General features: G+C 38.2%; 3 protein-coding genes across 8 annotated transcripts in view; 1 reads left to right on the forward strand and 2 right to left on the reverse strand.

The window, feature by feature from the left end:
• L2hgdh (L-2-hydroxyglutarate dehydrogenase) overlaps positions 1-9,742 on the reverse strand; it is a 40,309-nt gene extending 30,567 nt beyond the window's left edge. For all 3 annotated transcript variants that reach the window (XM_076850263.1, XM_076850264.1, XM_076850265.1), the window contains exons 1-3: positions 9,538-9,742; positions 7,161-7,276; positions 6,349-6,500 (exon numbers count right to left, since the gene is read on the reverse strand). In XM_076850263.1, the coding sequence (XP_076706378.1) occupies positions 6,349-6,500; positions 7,161-7,276; positions 9,538-9,677 (408 nt within the window). In that variant the 5' untranslated portion in view covers positions 9,678-9,742. The remainder of the gene's footprint in view (positions 1-6,348; positions 6,501-7,160; positions 7,277-9,537) is intronic.
• Positions 9,743-9,825: 83 nt separating this feature from the next.
• Positions 9,826-20,587, forward strand: Dmac2l (distal membrane arm assembly component 2 like). Of its 2 annotated transcripts, none has more exons than XM_076850270.2 (5): positions 9,826-9,914; positions 16,314-16,425; positions 17,526-17,734; positions 18,693-18,864; positions 20,449-20,587. In XM_076850270.2, exons 2-5 carry the CDS (start codon positions 16,319-16,321, stop codon positions 20,567-20,569), a joined length of 609 nt encoding a protein of 202 aa, XP_076706385.1. In that variant the 5' UTR covers positions 9,826-9,914; positions 16,314-16,318; the 3' UTR covers positions 20,570-20,587. The 2 variants fall into 2 exon arrangements, with proteins under 2 accessions (XP_076706385.1, XP_076706386.1); XM_076850271.2 differs by having other exon boundaries at positions 9,849-9,937.
• Positions 20,588-20,918: 331 nt separating this feature from the next.
• Positions 20,919-25,680, reverse strand: part of Cdkl1 (cyclin dependent kinase like 1) — a 53,493-nt gene continuing 48,731 nt past the window's right edge. For all 3 annotated transcript variants that reach the window (XM_076850269.2, XM_076850267.2, XM_076850268.2), the window contains exon 10: positions 20,919-24,338. In XM_076850269.2, the coding sequence (XP_076706384.1) occupies positions 24,231-24,338 (108 nt within the window). In that variant the 3' untranslated portion in view covers positions 20,919-24,230. The remainder of the gene's footprint in view (positions 24,339-25,680) is intronic.

Genomic DNA, 25,680 nt, shown 5'->3' on the forward strand with positions numbered 1-25,680 from the left:
ACACAAGAAATTGCCCACCAATGCCCAGTTAGAATGACACCTGGCATTTGCCAGAGGGAATGGTTATAAGGTTCACCAGCGAACCATTGAGATGATGTTTTGAGTTAAGCTATATATAATTGCTGTGATGCCGGATTGATTGTATTGCATATTTGACCTTTACTGCCAGGCAATAGGGCGGCTCTTGCTGCTTCCGGCGCCCACTACTTTGGAGTTCCCATGAGTTCAATGCCGTAGTCTGGCTGGGCACAAAATCACGAGCCACTCAAGCAGGAACAAACTTTATTTCCAAAACTCCTGCAAATGCCACGCACGCGGCCTTCTCCTGGGACACACTACACCGACAGGAACTCCCTCCTCCGGAATTCCCTCCTACTGCACTTCCCCAACCAATGGGAACTCTCCCGGAGAGCTCCAAAGTAGCAGGCCGAGGCAGACAGCAGGGGTCTAATCTCCAATTGAATGCACATCTTAACATAATCATTATCATCTCAATGGCTTGCTGGCGTCACCTTTCAACCAAAAATACCATGCGTCATTCCTACTTGGCTATGGCTCTCAGCATCTCCCCCCTTCTGTTTAATTAAACAACAAGCAATGTGGCTTAGGGACTGTGCCTGTTAGGTTGTCCAATACAACATATGGTTCTTACCCGTCATCGGATGAGCTGACCTCTAGGCGTCAGCCTCCTGTCTTAGGTTGGTACCACTGCAATTGGATCATACTGACTACCGGTCCAGCATACAGCCATACTTGTGGATAGGCCTTTGCACCAGTGTGTGTGGGGGGTGAGGTTCTTTGCCTCACCTCTGTTGGCCCCCAAATTTGGCCTTGGTGCCAGTTCGGGGGTGAGGTTCTTTGCCTCACCTCTGTTCGGGGAGATTCGACGGAGCCCGGTGGAGGGAGTGTGTGTGCAGTGCCGGTGAGAGGTGGGGAATAAAGAGTTGCTGTTTGAATCTACAAGGCTTTGTGGCGGCTCGGTTATTTGTGCCCAGCCAGACTGTGGCAAACCAATATTTCTTGTAAATACACACACAAAAAAAATTTGAGTGAGTGGGGAGTGGGTGCTGGGGATCAAACGCAGGGCCCTGCACCTCTTAAGCATGCACTCTATCACCAAGCTGCACCCTCAGCCCTACCATATAAAGACTGGTGCAAAAATCCTAAACAAAATATAAAAACTAAATGCAGTAATATATAAATATCATCTCATGATCTAGTAGGATTTATCACACAGCAAGGCAAAATCAATTTCACATCCAAGAAGGAAAAGCATATGGAAATGGTAGGAGACCTTTACCATGCGGCCAGCGCAATGGTTTCATTAATGAGGTTCTTGGCATAAAAGTTAGCTAGTGAGATCGAAATAAACACACAGACTCAGTTACCTTTTTCTATGACCAGGTCCGAGACGGCTCCCCTCTCTGGTTCCCTGCTCTAACCGCCCGGCAGGGCAGCAAGGATTACTCAGGGCTAGCAGGAGAGAGAGAGAGAGAGCACGCCAGGGAGTAGCCTTTTATTGGGGAGCAAGAAATTCAGGGGATAATTCCATCCAATGAAGGTTGAAGGGGGAGTCGCACTCCAAGGTCAGGGTCAGTGATTGGGCCTCCGGGGTCAGTGGTCAGTTACACCCCCACACGGACAGGTTCTCTCAACAGGAGAGGGCCGGGAAAGCTCCGACACAGCCAGAGCGCCTCAGACCCTAACCGGGAGTCACCCAGTCACGTGTGAGAATGGCTTCCGACAGAGACCCTCAATGTTACACAAAATTACATATAAGAGGTTGTGAGGGGAAAGGGGGCGGGAAACAAGGGAGAGAATTGAACAACAGCAGATGAGGTAGAGAGGGAAGATGGGAGGGGACGGGTGGGGGGATAGTAGGGGATAGGAAAGGTAGCAGAATACAACAACAGAATACATATGCCATTATGTAATGTGATTCTGCAATTTATATTTGGGGTAAAAATGAGAGTTCATAACCCAAATGAGTCAAATGTATGAAAGATGATATATCATGAGCTTTGTAATGTTTTGAACAACCAATAAAAATAAAATAAAATAAAATTTCTTCAAAAAAAAAAATAAATAAAAAAAATTTCACATCCAAAAACCAATGAATGTAATTTACTATAGTAATAAAGTTCAAAGCCACATAACCACCTCAATAGAATCAGAAAAGGCATTTGAGAATTTTCAGCATTCTTTCATGATTAAAAAACAAAAATAAAAACCATTCCACAAGCAAGGAGTAGAAAGGAACTTCTTTAGCCTGATAAAGGGACTCTCCCAAAACCACAAAAACAAAAACAAAATAAAAAACCCACAGTTAGCGACATACTTAAATGGAAAAGATCAAAAAAGCAACACAAAAACAACCACTTTTACTACTTCTACTCAACACTGTATTGGTAATTCTAGCCAAGGAAATTAAGCAAGAAAAATAAATAAATAAAAGGCCTCTGTAATGGTAAATTTGAATTGTCAACTTGGTTGGATTAAGAGATGATTAAGAATAAGAGGCTTCTGGGTGTGTCAATGAAAGTGTGCCTAGGAATGGTGGTCCTGTGGGATGGTGAACAGAAGTGGAGACCCTCCCTAAGTGTGGACAAAGGTTGGAGGCTTGGGTGGAAAAAATTTGGAAAGAACAAGGAAGCAGCAACAGATACAAGCTCAATTCTTCTTGATGGATTTTTGATTGCTGCTGCAATTGCCTTAAGACATCAGACTCAAGCTCCTTCAACTCTTCCAAAGTAGACTTGGCCAAAGATTCTCCAGGGAGTTTCCAGAAGCCTTCAGTCCCAGACTAGGGTAGCACTGTTTATCCCTCCTGTTCTGAGGCTTCAGCATCTTGGACTGTTCAGCTACTGGTTTCTTATCTCTCCAGCCTACAGATAAGGGGCTACCCAGCTTCTGGTTCTGTAAGCCAAATTAATAAATTCCCTTTTTATAATCATATGTACAACATATATATGTGTGTATATATGTATACACAGATAGATAGATGTCTCCTGTTGGTTCTGTTCCTCTAAAGAACCCTAATATAGTAACCAAACTGGAAAAAGTAATAAAATTTATTTGTAGATGACATGATCTTTCAGATAAAAAAGCCTATGAAATACATACACCTATACTCACACAGTCATACACAATTAGAACTAATAAATTAGTTCGGAAAGACTTCAGGATTTTAAAAAAAAGTCAATATACAAAAATTAATCATAGTCTATATGTTTAGCAATGAATAATCAAAAATAAAACTAACACAATTCCCTCACAAAAGCGTCAATAAGAATAAAACAATAAGAAACAAATTTAATCAAAAGAGGGTGTAAGATCCTTGCTTAAATGACAGCCACCATTTTCCCACTCAAGGACCTTTCCCAGAGAGGATCACCACTCCCTCATACCAACCCAACCCTTCACCAGGCATTCTTTCCTGCCCAAGGACATATTACCACTCCCTCATATCAACCCCACCCTTAAACCCACCCTCATTAGGACCTGCCCAGCTCAGATCCCTGAGCCTGGCCATAAAAGTCCCCAAATCCAAGCCTGTCCTGCCTCTTTCTATCTATGGAGATATGGTCTTTATTTATCAGCTCTGATAAATAAACTCTCTTATGTATCCCTGCCTGGTCTCCCTCTTTCATTTAGTTTCTGGCTCCCCCGGCTTCCGCTTTCTCACTTTCAGGGCAAGACTGGGGCTGAGGTTGTAGTTCAGTGATAGAGCACTTGCCTAGCAGCATGAGGCCCTGGGTTTGATCCTCAGCACCACATAAAGAATTGATTGTTATGGTATCACAGGGCTTATGTTCAAGTAACTCTTATTTTACTTAATAATAGTTCCAGGGGCTCCTGGCTCAGGGGTAGAGCACTTGCCTAGAATGTGTGAGGCACTGGGCTTGATTCTCAGCACCACATATAAAAATAAACCTTTAAAAATAAAGGTTCATTGGCAACTATTTAAAGAGGGCAAGACCTATACACTGAAAACTATACAACATTGTTGAAAGAAATTAAAGAAGATCTAAATAAGTGAAAGAAATCCTGTGTTCACGGACCGCAAGATTTAATAATGTTAACATGGCAGTATTCTCCAAATTGATCTACATATTCAATATAATTCCTATCATAATCCCACCTGCCTTTTGGGAGAAATTGACAAAATTGCCCCCAAAATTTGTTTAGAAAGGCTGGGGTCCCAGAAAAGCTATACTAATCTTGAAAAAGAAAAAGTTGGAGAACTCACAACTCCTGTACTAGCATAAGGATACACATATTATCGACGGAACTGAGAATCCATAAACATTTTTTGTTCAATGGATTTCTAAAGGGTGCCAACACAATTAATGTACAAGGAATAGTCTTTCCAACAAATGATGCCAACACAACTAAGTATCTATATGTAAAATATGAAGTTGAACCCCTCCCTCATACCACATATCAAAATTAATTCCAAAGTGATCATAGACTTAAACTGTAAGGGTCCAGCGAAGCGTCGGAGGGAGAGACCACAAGAGACCGGCTTCATGCAATTGGCAGAAGGGGTTTTATTGATTCAGCATGCTGAGGCTCCAGGCTCACTCAGGAAGATAGAGCAGCCCAGAGCCCAGAGCAGAGGTCAGGCAGAGCTTAAGTATACTTTTTGGAGAGGGGGGGGGTTTGCATACATCAGAACAAATCATCATGAGGCGCGGGAAAATTGAACAACAACTCTGAAACCTGATTAGTACATTCATTGGTGGGAACAGATTGGACAAGGGTGATTGGTCACCCCTAAGCGGGGGTACACATTTAAACTGATTGGTTTTAGGTCCTGCGATGCCTACGTGCCATTCTACACAGAGTCCCAAGTTATTAGACAACCAGAGGAGTCAGTGAGAATATTTACTGGGCAGTTCGGGTATTGTCCTAACAGCTACAGGGATTACAGGTTTTGGGGGTAGCAGGGGAACTTTAACAATACTTAGTCTTTTACTTTTTAACCCAAGCCCTGCAGTTTAGAAACTTCACAATGTCCGGTCTTTTACACTTTAACTCAGGCTCTGCGGCTTAGAATCAGCTTAAAAATTTTACCTTTACAAAATGTAAGAGCTAAGGCTGGAAAACTCTTAGAAGAAATTACTGGAGAAAATCTTTATGATCTAATGTTAGGCAATGACTTCTTAGATATGATATTAGAAGCACAAACAACAAAAGAAAAAAGATAAACTGGACTGTTCTGGTTTGGATATGAGGTGTCCCTGAAAACTCCTGTGTTAAGGCAGGGAGTTCAGAGGTAAAATGGTAAAACTGTGAGAGATATAATCTAATCTAGTCTACCTTACTTTGACTAAACTAACTGGGTGGTTAACTCTTGGCAGGTGGGGCATGGCTGGAGGAGGTTGGTCCCTGGGCATTGGGTGCATGACCTAGAAAGATGATCTTCTGCTTTCTCTGCTTTCTGGCTGTCTGGAGCTGAAGAGCTTTCCTCCACTGTGCCCTTTGGTCATGAATATTCCTCCTTATCTTTGGCCCAGAGCCATGGAGTCAGCCAATCAGAAACTGAACCTCGAAACTATGAGCCAAAATAAACTTTTCCTCTTCTAAGTTGTTTTTTCAGGTATTTTGGTCAATGTATGAAAAAGCTGACTAACATACTGGACTTTATCAAAATTAAAAACTTTAGTGCTTCAAAGGACACCATCATGAAAGTAAAAAAGAAAAACCTACAGAATGGCATAAAACATTCCAAATCACCTGGGTAATACAGCAGTTCTCCCTTATCCACAGTTTCATTTTCTGATGTTTTAGTTATCTGCAGTCAACCACAGTCCAAAAATATAAAATGAAAAATTCCAAAAATAAATAATTTAAAAGTTTAAAACTGCATATCACTCTGCATAGCAGGATCCAATCTTGCACAACTCTGTTCCACCTTGTCTAGGATATGAATCATTCCTCTCTCCAGTGTATCTATATTGTATACACTATTCACCCAATTCAGTTGCTAAGGGATCAGGGAAGGTGGAAATGGGAGTGATTGCTAATTGGTACGGGGTTTCTTTTTGGGGTGAAGAAAATATTCCAAAATTAGATAGTATTGTGATGGTTACACAATTTTGTGAATAGACTAAAAACTGAACTGTACACTTTAAAATTGTAAATTACATATTAATGAAGCTATTATTTTAAAAGTTACATGGAATTAGTCATATCATCATTTTTTGTTATCTCTAATACTAGATTGCACAAATTATATAGATACAGGAAAAGTTTAAACATTTTTTTTTTAAATTCAACATTAAAACATCAGGAAGAAAAGGCTAATAATTACACATAAGTCAAAGCCATAGTAAAATATCATACCTTGCCACACTGCTTGTAGGAAATTCCCTTCTTGTTACAGTACTCATAGATGAGGTCTGCACCTTGTACACACAATTTAGCTTTTAGAGATTCAGGTTTATAATAAATTCCACTATGTATGACACCACTGTTATGTCCAGTCTGGTGAGTAGCTACAGAACAAGAGAAACAATGTAAAGAGAAAGTCCATGACTCACACAAAATCTAAAAGGTGAGGAAACAATTACAGTTGATGCTACTAGATACCAAATCATTTAAAATTCTACTTCAATTTTTTCAGTTTACTGGTAATTTCCTCTAGCAGCTGTCCCTGGTATCCATGTCACATTGCTCCTGCCTATCTCTGATTTCAATTATAACTCACTTCTCTAGAACCAGCAAACCACTTTCCAATAGAACTCTCTGCACTCTGTCCCAGGATTTTTTCTATCTTTTAGGGGAAGGGTAGAGGCTGTTCCACATCACTAGGGATAATCCGCAACCAAAAGGGACAACAGTTGATAGATAAACAAGCACAATCCTAGAAAACATTACACAGCTCTTTAGAGGTCCCAGTGGAATCAAGCTCACAGAAGCAACTTCAATAAGGCACCCTCCTTCCTTGTCTTACTCTCTCCATCCCCTCGCTCCTTCCTGCCTCCTCAGATAACCTCTCAAATAAATTACCCACATACAAGTTCTTGTCCCAGGTTCCACTTTTAGGAGAACCCAAAATAGGCTATTAACATTGACATTTGGCATGATTGATTGGAACTGACAGAACGAACAGGTGCATAAGCAAGCCAGAAGATCAACACTGATAACATACATACCTAAATCTTTCTCCTTTTCCAGAACACCAATTGAAAGTGTAGGATGTCGCAGGATAAGTGCTCTGGCAGAGGCAAGGCCCACAATTCCACCACCAACAATGACTAGGTCAAATGAGCTTTAAGGAAAAAAAAATGGCATTTAAAGAAATTTGTTTATAGTAGATATCACCAAACTTCACATGCACAATTTTCATCATTAGCAGACAATTAAACTATTAATTTATAATAATTGAAATAATATGCATTTAGGTTTTATGCTATTTGGTTTCACTCTCATGTAGAATCACAGACAATGCTTGTCAGTAGATTAATTACAGTCTATTTACTGGCAGGGAGGATGGTTGGTCACCTAAGCTGCACTGTCTCTACAGTACCCCACTTGGCCAGTTACATCAGTGATGACTTTTGTGTTAAGCATCATACTTTCTTTACCACCTATCCTTTCAAAATTCAAACGCAGTATTCTTGAGGACAGCCTAACACATTAAGCCTTTAACATCTTTCTGTGCCAGGATTTATACATTTTTTTTCTGTTGAAAAGAAAACAGTGGTAGGAATTTTGTGAAATAGTGGGTCCAGAATATGCTAGAACCACTGAAGTAAGACAATGCAAATTAAAACTACAATGAGATATCACTACATCTCTTTCAGAATGACTAAAATGAAAAAGTGAAAACACCACATGCTGGTGAGGATGAGGAAAAACTGGATCACTTACAGATTAATTACTGCCACTCCCAAAGAGTAAGGCGATTTCTTTAAAAAACTAAATATGCACTTACTACATGACTCAGCAACTGCATCCTTGAGCATTTATCCCAAAGAAATGAAAGCTTATGTTCATAGCAGTTTTATTCATAATAGGCAAAAACTGCAAACAGTCCAGAGGTCCTTCAACTGGTGAATGGTTAAACAAACTGTAATGCATCCGTGCCACGGAATGCTATTCAAAAATGAGAAGAAAAAAAACCCACTATCAATATTGGCAACATCTTGGATTGATAGATCTCAAGGACATTATGCTGTGTGAGGAAAAATTAATATCAAAAGGTTACACACTGTTTTTTATTTATATATCATGATCAAAATGACAAAATTATAGTAATGGAGTATGGATTAGTGGTTGCAAAGGGTTAGGAAGAGTGAAGTTGTAGGGTGTGAATATGAAGGGGATATGGAACAATTCTATATCTTAATTGAGGGACTTGTTACACAAATAAACACATATGATTAAACTGCATAGAAAGTGCATAAATTGTATACACATACACAAACACAAAAATGAGCGAATGTAAAAAACTAATGAAACCTGTACAAGGTCTGTGGATTGTGCCAGTATCAAATCAATTTTCTACTTTTGATATTGTTTTACAGTTCTGTAAAAATGTTATCATTGCCCATAGAAGCGTGAAGGCTCTGTACTATTTTTGCATCTTCCTATGGATCTATAATTATTTCAAAATAAAAAATATTTTAAAAAATTTCACTAAACCTACTTTTCTTCCCTTAAGAAAGGCTTCCCAAAAGAATGGTCTACTTATGGCACAACCAATCATTGACGCTGTTAACTCCTATCCCTTTCCAATTCACTACCACATAGTAACCAGAACCAACAATTGAAACAACATTTAATCTCCCCCCTATTTTAAACCTTTTTAATAGTTTCCCATGGCTCTTAAATAAAAATCAGTGTGTAGTTAAAATTAAATCCCTGTTGTAACATAGCAGGTGTCATTCCATGCTTCCTGTCTTCCGCTAAGCTCCAGTCACACTCATTATTGCCCACCTTCTAATCCTCAAAATAACCAGAAGCTTTCCACCCTTAAAGCCTTCACACAAACTGTTCCATCTAGGAGAGGACAGAAAGACAGTGGTTTCAAACGTGAGCTCCAAACATCAAATTACAGGACACTGAATTTTACTGGCTTTTAATAGGCAACGGAGATGCTTCGCACAAGGACAAATGGCCGATTTAAGCCCGATCCAAGCAACACCAGAGATACCAGCTAATAAACAGTATATTTGATTGTTTACAGAGTGATAGATCTTTTTATCCTCAAAACGATCGCGAACAGGAGAGACGAAGATCCTATTCACAATTCAGACTTTTAATTAACCCGCCTATAGTTGAACATAACGTGGAAGGGTGTATGGAAAGCCAGACCTGTTCCTGACCTCCACTCAACACTGCCTCTCCTCCGGCCCATAAATACAGCGAATAAACTCGCAGCTCCATAGCTCCTAAGATCCAGCTCTACAGGATCCTAACCTTCTCCCAGACCCCGCCTGACAAGGAAGTACCAGTAGGTGTATAAATTCAGCACGAGGCACCACTGAAAGCAGCGCAGGCGGCGGGGGCGGGTCATTTGCCACTCACCTGCTGCTAGCACTGCGGACACCCCCGCAAAGCGGCCAGGGCCTTCCCGACGCCGACCCGCACACCCCGGAGAAGCTCCCGGGGAAGCCCCCACGGGCCCGTCCGCAGGCACCCCCCAGGTAACGCAGCACCGGTATCATCGCCTGCACCCACTCCCCTTTGCTCGGCCCCTAGAGGTGGCAGCTTTAGCCCAATAGTGCCTGGGTCCCGCTACTCTCTAACCCCGCCCCTCAAGCGGGGACCAATGAGACGTGCGTTTTCACCACACGTGGGAGCGGCCGGCGGCTGCCAATGGGCGCGCGCGGCGGAGGGCGAAGGGCAGGCCGGCGCGCCGTAGACGCGTGGATGCCGCTCGCTCGCTCCCTCCCTGCGACGCTGTGAGTAGAGGGCCTAAGACGTTGTGAGTAGAGGACCTAGGCCCCGCGCGGGGCGGGACTAGGATAGTGGTTATGCTCGCCCCTTTCCCTTCTCCCAAACCTGGCTAACTGAAAAGCGAGCCGGGCAAATCTCGCGTCTTCGACTTTGACCACCGAGCGGGTCGGAGAAAGCCTGGGAGTGATTACGGTGAACACTCATCCGGGCCGCCCGGGCCCTTCCCTTTCGCTCGGCCCCGACCCTGGGCTGCTGGAGGGTATTGCTGGGCGGACGCTCCCTGCCCGGCCCTAGCCCTGGGGGCTCTTTGTCACGGCCACGCCCAGTAGCCTGCAATCTCCTGGACTTCTTGCCTGACTCTTGGCGGTGCCATTCATTCAGTTATTGATTTGTCTTGTTAATACCGAGCGCCTACTATACTGGACCGAGCACTGACTACTGGATGGCCAGACAGTTTAATCTCGCCATCATTTAGCGATCTGTGTCCTTTTCTCAGTTTTAAAATTGCTCTCTGGAACTCGGAACAGCGAATCACCTGTGCATGTCACTTCATCGCAGTTTCCTTATCTGTAAAATTAAGGCGATGGGCTATATAAAATCTAAAGGACCTTCTAACTGTAAAATTATGTGATTTTTTTCTACCATCCCAGTATAATACTTAATTATTTCTGCTTTGTGGCAGTTTTAAAATTTTTAGGATCAGGAGAACTGATGAAATAGAACGGTATAACTTTATTGCTGGGAGGACTTAAGGCTGTTTTCCAGTCATTAGGTACCTCTGGGAAGTCACTTCACCTCTTTGCCTCAGACTCTTCTCTGTGAACATGAGTCTTTTAGCAGACTGTTTGAGAGAAGGCTCATCAGATCTTGAGCACAGTGAAGCACACAATTGAAAAGAGAAGATGGCTATTTTAAAAATTCAACGTATCTTGAGATATTGGTAGTGTCTCATGCAGTTCAGGAAATAATGGAGATCCTGCATACCTTTTGCCCATCTTCCCCAATGATAAACTTTGTAAAACTATAGTACACTATCACAACCAGGTAAACTTATTCAGATTTCCCTAGTTTTACATTTGTGTGTGTGTTTCTATAAATTACCATCATGTGTGTAGATTCTTGTATCTACCAACAGGTCAAGATACAGCACAGTTCCATCACTACAAGGAACCCTCCAGATGCCTTTGTATAAACTACATCTTTCCCTCATAGCCCTCCCTCAAATTTTTTCTTTTTCCCGTCTAACATTTTGTTATTTAAAGAATATTATGTAAGTGTAATTTTACAGCATATTAACTTTAGGGGATTGACCTTTTGCATTTAGTGTGATCCCTTGACATTCATCCACATCATTGGGTATATCAAAAGTTCATTGCTTTTCACTACCAAGTACCAGTTCCTAATATGAATGTACTACAGTATGATTAACCTTTCACTCATTGAAGAACATCTGAGTTGTTTCCAGATTTAGAGTGTCATAAATAAAGCTGTTATGAATTTTATTGTACAGCTTTTTTGTGTGAACCTGTTTTTATATCTCTAGGATAAGTGTTCAAGAGTCTGATTGTTGGGTCGAATTGCAAGCACATGTTTAATTTTGTAAGAAGCTGCCAAACTGTTTTCCAAAGTGGCTGTACCATTTTGTATTCCTACCAGCTATGTTTGATCCAATTTTCTTCATTGTCACCAGCATTATGTGTTCTCACTGTTTTTTAACTTTTAGCCATTCTGATAGATGTGTATGGAGGTGGTTATTTTTTTATTTTGCACAGGGTATAGTTGATTACAGAATTATGTACTTGCAGGGGCCATTTTTTTACCCTCCATAGGCCATTTGGGCCCATAGTAGTGTTTGGTTTTGTTTTTCAATTGTGAATTCAAACTTGTGCTTCTTAGTTTAGCAAGGGTGAAAGTACTCAGAACACACATGCCCTTTCATAAAATTTTCTCTGCTTGCTCTCCCTCACAATTTGAATAGTAGTGTATTTTGGTTAAGTAATTTGAATTCAAGAGCTTGTCTTGCATTCATATACCCTGTAATATTTGTGGGTAGAAACTTTTGTATTCCTGACACTACCTTTCTTGAGAGTTCATGTTCAACTTGTCTATGTAACAAGTTAGTCAATAAGTGCCATTTGATAGTCTCAGAACAGTATTGGGGATCTTTGCTTCCAACTCCTAATGAATTGCTCTGTTGATCTGTTTCATTTGATTCTAGATACCCCAATAATAAGAACTAGAATCAACAATGGGTGATGTACAGCACTACGAGGTTGTAACTAAGAGAAAAAAGTCCCTCATCCTGTTGCCCACTCCCCTTTACCACTCTCAAGAATTAGTTTTGTGTTACTGGGAATTGAACCTAGGACTCTTTTTTTTTAGGGGCGGGGAGTGGTACTGGGGATTGAACTCAGGGGCACTGAGCCACATCCCCAGTCCTATTTTGTATTTTATTTAGAGACAGGGTCTCACTGAGTTACTTAGGGCCTCATTAAATTGCAAAGGCTGTCTTTGAACTCATGATTCTCCTGTCTCAGCCTCTCCAGCTGCTGGGATTACAGGCATGTGCTTGGCTGAACCTACGACCCTCTACCACTGTACAACATCCCCAGCCCTTTTTAAATAGCCCAGTCAGTAATTGCATTTAATATATTAAATCATAACTTTCAGTTTAAAAAGATCGTACTGCCTTCATGAAAACAAGGAAACTCTCAATCAAACCTACTCATGAAACACTTTGTATATATCCTTTTTATTTTTATTTTTTTGTGGTGCTGGGGATTGAGCCCAGGGCCTTGTGCATGTGAGGCAAGCACTCTACCAACTGAGTTATATCCCCAGCCCATTTTGCATATATCCTATTGTGAATAATACATTAGAGGTGTGACTGTCTCTAAATCATAAACATAATTGCAGCTTTTAGAAACACTGCTACAAACTTATGGCTCTAAACCATGTTCTGATAGCAATAAATTTGTTTTGTTTTGCATAATTTGAATTCCTGGGTTATTTATGGCACCAGTAATTCAGTACTTATTTTCTAACTTGGTTGTAATTGTTTTCTTTCCATTTTATCAGAGCCAGATACACTAACTCACCACTAGAGGTCCTCTTTCCCTATAGAAAGCATTCTCAGGGTAGCTGCTGCTTGATGCTGTAATTCCCCAAGTCTCAAGTAGCAAAGTTGCAATTAAGAATGTAAACAAACAAGCAACAAAAAACCCTACTGTTTGTTTTAACCTTTATTGCCAAGTATAATTTAAATTTTCATGTTTAAATTATTTAAAATATAAAACGAGTGTTTTTAGAGGTCATAGCTGATGTAAATTAGGCCTTCCCTTTAAACTGAATTAATGGGCCAAAATGAATCAAGTGAAAGTATTCAATTTTCAAAGACCACATCGCCTACTTAATAACAGTTTCTTTGGTTTGACTTTTATCCATGGAAATTTGTCAACCATTAAAGACTTTCTTAACAAATATTTATTAAACTTTTGCATTAAGCTGAGGAAAATAGAAATGAATGAGACCTTTGGTCTTCCTCCTCCTCTGCATGCTTCTTTTTTTCTTCCTAACTAAAATTCTTAGTCATTAAAATCCATCTCAAAAGACACCTCTGGTGTGAAGCTTCCCCTCACTCCCTTTTCTATGCTCATGTGGCACTTGTTCACACCTCTCTTAAGATTCCATGTTGGATATTATTTGTTTACATGCCATTCATCTTCTTTGTTATACTGTACATTTTATGAGGACAGGAACCAGGACTTTCTCTCTTCTCTATAGCTTTTGTTATTGTTTTGTCTTACCATTATTATTATTTTTTTTGCAGTAAGTATAGCAAACATTCAATAAACATTATTAAGTGGATGAATGAATGAGTGGACAGATGTGGCATTTGAGTAACTTCTTGAGATTGGGTAAGATTTCAACAGGATTGGATGGAAGGTAAATAAAGGGAATAACCTGTGTAGAAGCTGGGAAAACCCAGATTGAAAATGAGGTTGGCAACCAATGTAGTTGTTAAAAAGGTAGGTGTAGGTGGAGAGTGCTTTAACAAAAAGCTGAAGAGCATTGAGAACATTGATAGCAGGGGCAGAGGTTTGTAGTAATGAAGACAGAGTGATGGTGGAAACAAAATGAAGTGGAAGCTAAGGATGTAGCTCAGTGGTAGAGCACTTGTCTAGCATTCATAGACCCTGGGTTCAATGGATAGCAACATGGCGTGGGGAAAGAGAAGAAATAAAGAAGGCAGTAGGTGATTCCAGGGTTCTGTCCTCGGTCTTCATCTCTCATGGTTCCATTACCTCAACATCCACAGTTACTTCCTTAATTTCTTCCTCTTTAGTTCTAGATCATCTGATGATTAAGGAAAGGTCCCTGTATTGGTTGGTTTTAGAGAAACTGGGTTTAGGTTTCAGCACTGACACCAATTAGCCATGAAACATTGAGCAAGTTCCTTTAAACACATGCATTTATTAATGCCCCACCTTGTTCCAGAAAGGATTTAGTGTGTCAGCAAGTTACTTAATATCAGGGCTTCAGTTTCCTCATCTCTAAATGAGAGGTTGGTCTAGGCAATCTAAGTTCCTTCCAGCTCTAACACTTTGTGACACTGATTCCAGTGATTTGATGATCATCTCCACTTAGGAGTCTTGCCCACATTTCATACTTAGAATATGGAAAAAAAATGAAACAAAACAAAACTGAGCTCATGAGAGGCTAAGGCAGGAAGATGGCAAGTTTGAGACCAGCCTCAGCAACTTAGCACGACACTGTCTCAAAATTTAAAAAAAAAAAAAAAAAAAAAGTTTTTAAAGGCTGGCCGGGGATGTAACTCATTGGTAAAGTGCCCTGGATTCACTCAATTCCCAACACCACAAAAAATAAAAAAATAAAAAAAAACAGAACCCACAACCCCCCTGATGTTTATATTACTATCCTACCAGTGACCTAGCACCAGTGTCATCTTCAACTCCTCTAGCCCTTGACCCTACATCCTACTTAGTGAGTCATATGGACTCCACAAAGTCATTCCCATCCTTCCCTGACTAGGCCCTTTCCTATGACAACATGTCGTCAAAGCCTTTGTTGGCTATCTCTGACCCATTCTCAACTTTTATCTATCTATCTATCTATCTATCTATTTATTTTCCAGAGACGGAGTCTCACTATGTTACGTAGGCTGGCCTTAACTCCTGGGCTCAAGTAGTCTGCTTCCATTTTCCAAGTAGGTCAGGCTATAGGCATGTGCTACCATCCCAGCTGGACCCTCAGTCTTAATACTACTGAATAAATGTTCTACAGTACACCTCTAACAATGGCAGTATTCTGTTCTAAAACCTCCGTGACTCCCAATTGCCTACAAAATATATTCCAAGTTCCCTGGCTAAGCATGTAATACCCTTTATGACCTGACTGTGCAAATTATCTGCCTCATCTTCTCATGACCCCTGTGTGCTAACTGATCTACAATATGCCTTGAATGTTCCTGCCTCAGGTAATAACCTACCATAACTTTTCGTGACACCTTTGTCTATTGAAATCCTCTCTGTTGTTGTTGTTCTTCTTCTTTTTCTTCTTCTTCTTTAACTCTTTGAGGCATTTATCAGGTTCTGTTATTTATTTTAACTACTTGGTAACTTGTCTTAGGCCACTTCACTCTGCATTAAATTGGTGGTTCCTTTAAGGCAGAGACCATGTTTCATCTATATCTTTGTTTCCCCATATATACCTGGCACAATACTAGAAAAAATCTGAATTGAGGTAAATAAGATTGAGACGTAGTCTTAAAATCACTTTTCAACATGTTGTAATAGTTAGAAGTTACCTGAACAAATGATGTGCTTTTATAAATGAGAAAAACTAAGATCACAGAGGCAGAGTTACTTGTCCACCCTTTCCCTTATGCAGTTCTTTGTGCTGCCCTGGTAACCCCACTTGCAGCTTTATCATAAGTAGATATGTTTTCATTTATTTTCTCCTTCCTGGATGTAAGCATCTCAACCTGGTCACATTGCTCTCTAGATTGTAGTTGGTCATTTTGACACTGGAAATGTAGATTGGAAGTAGAGTTGATTTGAGCAAATTTGTAGCTATACTGCCTGAATGGACACTAGGTGGCAGCACTGCAGACAGACTCTAATTGAGGTTTCAATGATGGAACTTAGGCTGGATGGAACCTTAGACATTGTCCACGCCTTTCCCTCATTTTTGCACCAAAAAGGCAAAAACAAACAAGAACAAGAAACAGGACTAGCTTGCTCAGTAATTATTGAGTGGCAAGTGAATCGTCAGCTTAATTGGCATAAGAGCATTGATTCAGAAGTTGTGAAGCAAGTTACTATATGTATGGGACTATGTTTGCCAGCTGATTATCTAGTATGTGTATTGTTTTGTGTGTCTAGATCAAATGATGCTGTTTGGAAAAATTTATCAGCAGTTGTGTGGCTTACAGAAACTCCCATGGTCATGTGATTCCAGACACTTCTGGGGCTGGCTGAATGCAGTGTTTAATAAGTAAGTAAGTTACTCTAACAAAAGTGAAGAATTGTGGGGATTACTCTGATGAACTCCCATGGTTATTTCTTGTATTTCCAATTTTTTTTAACAATGTGTGAAATAAAGTACTAATTTTGTTTACAAATAAAACAGAAGCACTAGGGTTGTGGCTTAGTGATAGAATGCTTGCCTTGCACACATGAGGCACTGGGTTGAATCCTCATAAAAATAAATAAATACAACTAAAAAAAATTAAAAACAAAAACAAATTAAACAGAAAAAAAAACAATATAATTACAAAATATATTACTGTGATTCTCTGGATTGCAGGATATTAGTGATTTTTCTTATTTATCTTTTTGATGTATTTCAATTTTTCTAAAATGAACATTTATTACTTTTATAATCAGAAAAACTTAGTAAATATAATTTTTAAATATTTTATAGTTGCTTAAGGAATGTTGTTAACTTTTTAAATAAACTATAATGGGAAATCAAGCTTTTAAAAAATGAGTGGGTGACATGCTTAGAAATACCATTTTGAAACTGATATAACTAACCTCCTTATTGCTTAATATAGAATTGTGATTGTTAACTAAAGAAAAAAAGGCATGTGCAGAACCACTTAAGGAGATTAATTTGAAAATTGATTCAAAGTTATTCCATCTTTTATCATTAATAAAAGTGTTAACTAATTGTAGTCATTCATTCACTGCATAATTACTAAATATCTCTGGTGTTAAGCCCTGTGATATATATGCATCACTGAAGACCCCTGTCTGCCTGATAAACTCATACAAAAACAAAACAAAACAAAAAAAAACACACACCTTGGGACTTGTTTGCTTCCTACCATGTGTGAGGCCCTGGGTTTGATCCCCAGCACCCCAAAATAACTACAAAATATGCCTTGACAGAATTTACCTGGAGATAAAAACAGAAGCAAAAAAGTTAGCTGTTAGAGCCAACAGTTGTTTTTACTTTAATGGAATTCATTAATAACTTCTCTTTCCTTTGTCATTGAGATGAAAATGTGTTGCTCTTCTGTATATTGGTGAATGCAATTAAGAAGCTAATGATTATGAGAAAGCAAACTGCTTCTGTTTTCTTGTTAACAGAGTGGATTATGATCGCATCAGGGATGTTGGCCCTGACAGGGCTGCGTCTGAATGGCTATTACGCTGTGGGGCCACAGTGCGCTACCATGGCCAGGAGAGGTGGCAGAAGGACTACAACAACCTCCCAACAGGCCCTCTGCACAAGTACAAGATTCAAGCAATCGATGCCACCAACTCTTGTATCATGAGCATTGGATTTGATTACATGGGTAACTGTCTTATTGATTTGTTTATAAGAAATTCAGGTGATTTGCAATGACCATTGTTATAGTCATAGGTATGTCTTTTTTGCCATTTCAGTACAATCAGTTTGGCTTTTTCCTGTATTTGGTATTTATTTTCTCCCTAAGTTTGTTTCTGCATTTCTTTTTTTTTTTTTTAATATTTTTTAGTTATACATGGACACATATCTTTATTTTGTTTATTTATTTTTATGTGGTGCTGAGGATCGAACCCAGGGTCTTACACGTGCAAGGCCACTGAGCCCCAACCCCAGCCCTGTTTCTAATTTCTTTATGATTTAAATTCAAAGCTTTGTCAAACTTCTGCCATTGCAAAACCCACAATAATACAAGAGTAATTCTATCCACATGGCTTCTGCTCCCATGGGCATTTCTTTCTTCTAGTGCTTGGGCATCTGACTATAAAATGGCGCTGTAATAAGCACAACCTGTGTAATGAAAACCTTATATAGTTAATAAGAGGAACAACTATACCAGTTCTCATAGAACTTTCACTCCTCAAGTCAGGACAGTCCTGGGCAAACCAAAACCATCAATGATTGTAATGGTAAAGCAGATTAGTTTTTTTTTTTCTCTTTCCACATTTTTTTTATTGGTGCATTATAGTTGTACATATTGATGGAATTTGTTGTTATATATTCATACATGCACACGCTATAGCACTGGGTCAATATCACTCCCCAACACATACCCCTTCCCTCATATTCTCCCACTCCCTGGTTCCTTTTCTCCACAGATTTCCCTTTGATTTTCATGAGATCCTTCCCACTCCACCCCACACTTTTCTTCTCCTTTTTCCTTTCAGCTTCCACAGATGAGAGAATACATGCAATCCCTGACTTTCTGAGTTTGGCTAATTTGCCTTCACATAATGGTCTCAAGTTCCATCCGTGGCAGATTCTTAAACTGTATTTTTCCTCCCCAGAGGGCCTAGAGCATGTTGAAAAAATAACACTATGCAAGTGTCATTATATTGAAGATGACTGTTTGCAGAGGCTTAGTCAACTTGAAAAATTACAAAAAAGTCTACTGGAAATGGAAATAATTTCCTGTGGGAATATCACAGACAAAGGCATCATTGCTTTGTGTAATTTAAGGTAAGTGGTCAAAGCCAAAATGGAAACTTGATAATGATAAGGTGAATTAATCAGAATTTAAAGCCCTTGAGGGGTGGTGTTTTCTTTTAGTTCTGAAAAATATACTTGAATAAAATTACCTCACTTTTATCTATAATTCTTTAAAACAATTGAATTATCAACCTTAATACGTTAAGGCTTCATGGCATTTAAGCAACATATTTTTTTTTTTTAAATTAAAGCTACATAAAGCACCTTAAATGGTGCTGGCCACAGTAATCCCTCTATAAGCATTAGCTATTGTGCTTCCTTTCCATCTTTTAAAGACATCTCCCCCAATTCTGTATTTTTGGTATCCTGATATTTGGCATATACCAGTTAGCACACAATTCATTTTTTTTTTGTTGTTGTTGTTGTTGTTTTGGTTTGGTTTTGGATACTAGGGATTGAACCCAGATACTTTACCACTGAGCTATGACCCTAGTCCATTTAGTTTATATTTTGAGACAGGATCTTGCTAGGTTGCTGAGGCAGTCTTGAACTTGTGATCCTCCTGCTTCAGCTTCTAAGGTTGTTGGGATTACAGGAGTATGCCACCTCATCCAGCTAGCATTTAATTCTTTAAGTTGCTTTAAGTACCTTTCTGTCTCTGGAGCCTAGAACATGCCTCACACTATAATAAATTTCAAAAACACTGCATTTTGCCAAGCATAGTGGTGCATGTCTATAAGCCCAACAGTGTGGGATCACAAATTAAAGGCCTGCTTTGTGAACTTAATGAAGACTCTGTCTCAAAATAAAAAATAAAATGGAATGCGGATATAGCTCAGTGGTGGAGCACCCCTTGGTTCAATCCCCAGTACCAAAAAAAAAGGGGGGGAAAGAATGCAGCCATTGACATGAGAAAGTTGTTTTATATACTCTTCTACCACCTGTTGCCTAGACCCATATCATGGCCTGGAGCATTTAATTCCAAATGCAAAAGTAGGTAATACTAGCAAGGAATATTTAATTCTAAAATTGCAGAATTCTGCATCTCAGAATGATGAAGAATGTAATTTTGTTTAATCAAATCCCTATTTTAGAGATACTGTCAAATTCTGAATTTAGGTAATGTAGTTCTGCTTTAATGTGTAATGATCTGAAAATGACCTCAGTATCACAGAAAGTTTGAGAAGTTTTAAACATTAGGACAAAAAGTGCTAGAATGTCCATCTCTTCCTTAAGTTGAGGCTTGAAAGCTTTATCTTCTAATAGGAACTTGAGTACTTTTAAGAACCTTACCAGTATTTTTCCATTTTTGCATTAAGGTTTTATTTCACATGCACAGGATATCTATGCCATTTACACATGTGATTTAGAAAGATTGTTACAAAGATTAATGTAATTAGTAACAATAATTTCTAAAGCCTGGCTTAGTTTCTAGCATAAATTTCATTTAAAGTAGTCCTCTGAATACTGCTCTAAAAGTCATTTTGAAGGTGTAGGGTGATAGAAATACATTCTGTATGTAATTTTTCATTAAAGTTAATAAATCAAATTCATTTTTAAAGCTATAAAAGTAAAAGCCAAACTGGAGTGACTTTTTTCTTTCTCTATTTGCAGAAACCTCAGGTATTTGTTGTTAACTGATCTTCCTGGAGTAAAAGAAAACAAGAAAGAAAATCTTGTCCAAGTCTTTAAGACAGCATTGCCTTCTCTGGAACTAAAATTGAACTTGAAGTAAAATAATAAGAGTCAGGAAGTGTCTTACTTCATTATGAAGGATCACTTGAAATTGTTTATCCTAAATAGCAACAAATACTATATAATCATCAACAGAAACTGTAGAGAATCTGTCATATATAGAAGATAAATATTAGATGTGACTCACTAAAGTTTCTAAATTGGAAGTGAGAAATTATGTACATTAAATCATTTTAAGAAAAGTGAAAACTAGGTGATAATTTAATTCTAAATATATTCTTCATGTAATATAAGTATCAATATACTAGATATCTCCTGGTATGTTGACTTAGAATTCTTTAAAGTGATTTAACTATACAATGCAGATATTTTTTATTGTATTAAAACAATTTATATTACAACTTTAAGTTTATTGAAGCACATTGTTATAAATGCACAATTATGAAAAATTGGAAGCTAAATTACAGATTCATTGAATCAATTATACAGAGTAGTCACGGATTGTTGAGGCATGCATTTCATATTGCTTCTAGGATTTGCACACATTTCTCATGATCCTGAATTCCTGTGTTCTTGATAGTATATGCACTTTCTTAGAATGAATATTGCTGGTTAATCTAGCATACAAGTTTAGGCTAGTGTTTCATTAAAATTGGACCTAGATACTTGACTGAATAGTTTTGTCAATTGGAACAGAGCAGAGGGTGACAATTGTAAAGACCAGCAGGCCACGCTGAACTTTTTGTACTTCTATTAAAAAACTGCTTTAAACAGAAAATTGTAATGTACCAATCACAAGCTAGTTTTTCTTGACTTGAATATTTTGGATGCTACCACCTATGAGTTCAAGAGACATCAAAAAGAAGTATAAACACAAAAGTCAATTTATATCTAGAAAACAGTAATAAAGAAGGAAAGAAGGTCATAAATAGATAAAACAAGTCTTTATTTTTACCTGCATGAAATAGCTCTTATTCTATTATTATTTATGTCAGTTTGTTAATGGATTTCTGTATTTTTGGTTTGAACATTAAGCTATTGAATATAAACTTAACTAGAAATTATTTAAAAATAAACACTTTCTATGATGAATCTTTCAGATTGAAAAATTAAATTTAATTGTGTTTAATAAGGAAATATTCACTTTTCATGGATAAAATGAACTATCTTATGGAAGCATAAAATGATATAGAATTTAGTAATAAACAGTGATTCCATACTGAATAAAAGGATTTTATATATGGTTGAATTGAGCATGTGCATAAATTTAATAGACTTCATTAGAGAAAAATGAGCCCTTTTTCTTAGGTTTGTTTCATCACTGTGTGGTGAGTCAACTGATTGACCACAATTTAGTCTGGAACTACTTTTCTAAATGTTTTTCTGTAAAACTATTGGATGAATATAATCATCTGCTTCCATAAAATACATTTTCTTGGATTAAGGGAAAAAAGAAAAAAAATTTATTGACCAAAGTTTGATGTCCTTATCATTTGAGTCAAGACTGTGTTACAAGAATTAAATAATACTGAGACAATTATTTAACCCACTATCTGTTCTATACGAGAAGCTACATATTAGGAAGCCTTAAGGCTGGCTAGGTCACCAGAATTATTGAATAGATGACAGAATTTAGTGGATTAATTAGCAGTAAGTGAATAGGTTCAAGTGCTATCATGAAGAAAATTAGGAGCACATCAACCAGAAGTGGTGTTGAGTTCTAAGAAATAAACGTGGAGCTTCATATTATTCCTGTGTACAGGACACAAAGATTAAAAGCTTTTTGATTAGGAGCAGTAGGCCAAATCAGAGCTAATGCTAAGTCTCACTGTACAAACTAAGAATCCTCAACAGAATTCCTTTCCCTCCCCCTACGTACACTCTACTGGGGATTAAACTGAGGGGCACTCTCTGGGCTATATCCCCAGCCCTTTTTATTTTATTTTTGGGGAGGATCTCACCAAATTGCCAAGACAGTTATAATCATCTGCTTCCATAAAATACATTTTCTTGGGTTAAGGAGTAGGGTGATAGAAATATATAATGTATTTCTATCACAAACTTGCCTCAGCCTCCTGGGTAGCTGGGATTACAGGCATGCACCACCACATCCTGCTGGACTACTTTCTTTTAACTTATATTTGTTAGGATTGTGTTATATAACACACACACATGCACATGTGTGCATGAGTATATACATATGTGTGTATATGTATTTTTTGTGTATGTATATATATATATATATATATATATATATATATATATCATATAAGAAGATATGTCAGGGAAAATATCAGTCAACACCTGCTATGGTTTGGATGTCAGGTGCCCCCAAAAGCTCATGTGTGAGACAATTTGACAAGATTTAGAGGAGAAATGATTGGGTTATGAGAGCCTTAACCCAAATGGTGAATTAATCCCCTAATAGGGATTAACTGAGTGGTAAGTGAAGGTGGGTATGGTGTGGCTGGAGGAGGTGGGTATTGGGGTCATGCCTTTAGGGTATATATTTTTTATCTGGCGAGTGGAATTTCTCTCTGCTGCCTGATCATCTTGTGAGCTGTTTTCCTCTGCCATGATGTTCAGCTTCACCTCAAGCCCTGAGGAATGGAGCCAGTTGCCTATGGACTGAGACCTCTGAAACTGTGAGTTCCTGAATAAACTTTTCCTCTTCCACAATTTTTATGGACAGGTTACAGCAGCAAAAAAAAAAAAAAAAAAAAAAAAAAAGCTGACTAAAACAACATCCTATTATCTTTCATGACTCAAGTAAAAGTTCATAAGCAGTTTCTTCTAAAACCCAGATCACTATGCATTTCTACCCACAGAACTGCTCCAAAGCCTGAGGCTAAGCTGGAGAGAATAAAGTACTTATTATTTTCAGGCTGACAGATTCAGTCCCTGTGAAGCCTGTAGGTCTTGTTCTACCCCTTGACCACCTTGGTCAGCTGCCAGGCTTCATGCCATTGTTTTCAAGAGGAATTAGGTGAACAAGTGTGGACAGATTATAATAAATCCATCTTGCTGCAAAAGTGACTAAGATGCATCCTTTACTAAAGGTAAAGACAAAAGTATTTTCAAGAAATGTATAAACATAATCATTAAATGTACAGGCAATCACAAAATCTTTATAATAAACCATAAGATTTTAAATACTTTGAATAACTTAAAAAAAACTTTAAAACAAAAATCAAGAGACAGAGCAAGCAGGAAATGGAATTTTAAACATTTTGATTTCGAGAACTACAACTCTGCTTACATATGATGTCAAACTATCTGCAAGGCAGAAGTTAGGACTCGGGGCAACAGAGATCCAAGGAAATACATATGGGCATTTTGTAATTCATTTTTCATATGTGGCATACAGTATAACTAAAGCATAAATCTTTTTGACATCATCTAATTTTTCTAGAGGTATGGGCAGTGGATATAGTTTATATTCTCTCCATAAGCTCAGCTTCTTAGATAAACAAAAATACAAGTGAAACTCCATGTTTTTTTTTTTCTATTCTGGACACCATCATCACGCATGGAAGACTGAATCTGGAATTTCCCTTCATATCTTGCCAAGTGGCTTCCCAGTTGTTTATATTTTCTCCTGGGGTGTTTTCAACACTGTGCTTGCTTTTAACTAAATGTGTAGGTTTTCTTTTCTTCAACTTATTGGTCACTTCTTCCTTTATCACCAATCTCCTAGCTTTTTAAATGTTTGGAAAATGGTAGTTAAATCTCTTGGTATTACAGTAGTACTTCTTATTCTCCAATGCTGGAAGGATGTTATTGCTAGTAAGCTGAGGTAAGTACTGCAACTGAAAAGACAAAATCAGAAATAGATTCAAAACAATGTCATGCATTGTTTTCATTATTTAGAACACATCACAAAAGAGGTAAGTAAGCAACTTTTCAGCACAAATACTTTTTTTGGCACAAATGTAGAACCTGAGAGAGAACAAAAGGTTTTAATTTGGTCTCTGCTTTTCCTTTTAAAGGTTTGTTTTACATTAAAAAGCAAATATACACATTAAAGAGAATTTAGAGAATATTAAAAAAAAATAAAATCTACAATGTTAACATTATTGTGAAATAACATAGGTTTATAGGAGTTGAGGGCTTGCTGGGACCTTAGGAATAATTTAAACCAATTCCCTGCCTTAGAGCAGAGAAAACTGATGTCCAGAGCATGAAGGAAATTTGCCTTTTATTCCCTTAAAAAGGCAAAACTACTTCCTTTGAACTTTCAGAAAATTAAATTTATTGTCAATGTCAAATGAAAGTAAGGAGAACACACTTTTTTTTCCTTTGGTATTATACTATAAGGCCTTATACCTGAAAAGAAGGTACTTTTTAGTACTTTTAAACCAAACAATCAAATCCTTTAGGACTTAAAAGCAATATACCAAACAGGTTCCACTATTCTTTCAAGGAGAAATACTTCTATCAGGTTTCTTTGCTCTTCAACATAAAGTAACAGTGAGATGCGGATAACCCTCCGGTCAGGAGGTGGGGAATCTATTTCTGGCCTGTTTTGCTATCTGGGTCATATATAATAAAGAATAAAACTAAAACATTCCTAATGCTGTGACTGTGTGTGGCCTATCTCAGGGCCCTGGAGATCATATAGTACCTATTCCTAATGAACTCTCCACTTCTTCCCTTCTCCAAACCTCACACACAATATGCATTCAAGATGAATGCATATACTGATGCATTTAATGCAGTGGAAGCTGCAAATGGAAAAAATAAAGTAAGACAGTTTATAGCTTAAGGAGTGCCTAGATATATTCAGAAGTAACCAAGAGCAGCCAGTCATTCTTAGCTGTGGTTCTAACTATAGACCAGAGGTTGTTACAGCTTTTGTCTTCTGACAAAATATAAGGTCATTTTACCAATCAAGATTTTCCACAGGCTCCCAGTGTGCAGTTTGGGTGCTATTCTCTGACTCAATGTGCTGTCCTGTTGATAGCACTGCAAACATTCATTGCTGTAGTAACCCTAGCCAGCTCTGATAATTAAAGGATCAGGAGAAAAAATAGTTCCCTTTTTTGGATAAGCCTGGAATGTTTATTCTGAAGGTAAACATGATGACAAAGAATTTCCTGGATAGATTTGATTTCATTCCCAGTGCAAGAAGCACATTCAGCTGGACTTATA

Source organism: Callospermophilus lateralis, chromosome 3 (genome assembly GCF_048772815.1).
Source record: "Callospermophilus lateralis isolate mCalLat2 chromosome 3, mCalLat2.hap1, whole genome shotgun sequence".
Classification (NCBI taxonomy): domain Eukaryota; kingdom Metazoa; phylum Chordata; class Mammalia; order Rodentia; family Sciuridae; genus Callospermophilus; species Callospermophilus lateralis.

Excerpts from the sequence above, each read along its gene's own strand:
- Dmac2l (XM_076850270.2), top strand. The coding sequence starts at position 16,319 with ATGATGCTGTTTGGAAAAATTTATCAGCAGTTGTGTGGCTTACAGAAA. Across the intron at positions 16,426-17,525 it reads CTGAATGCAGTGTTTAATAA|AGTGGATTATGATCGCATCA; the intron begins GTAAGTAAGTTA and ends TCTTGTTAACAG. Across the intron at positions 17,735-18,692 it reads CATTGGATTTGATTACATGG|AGGGCCTAGAGCATGTTGAA; the intron begins GTAACTGTCTTA and ends TTTCCTCCCCAG.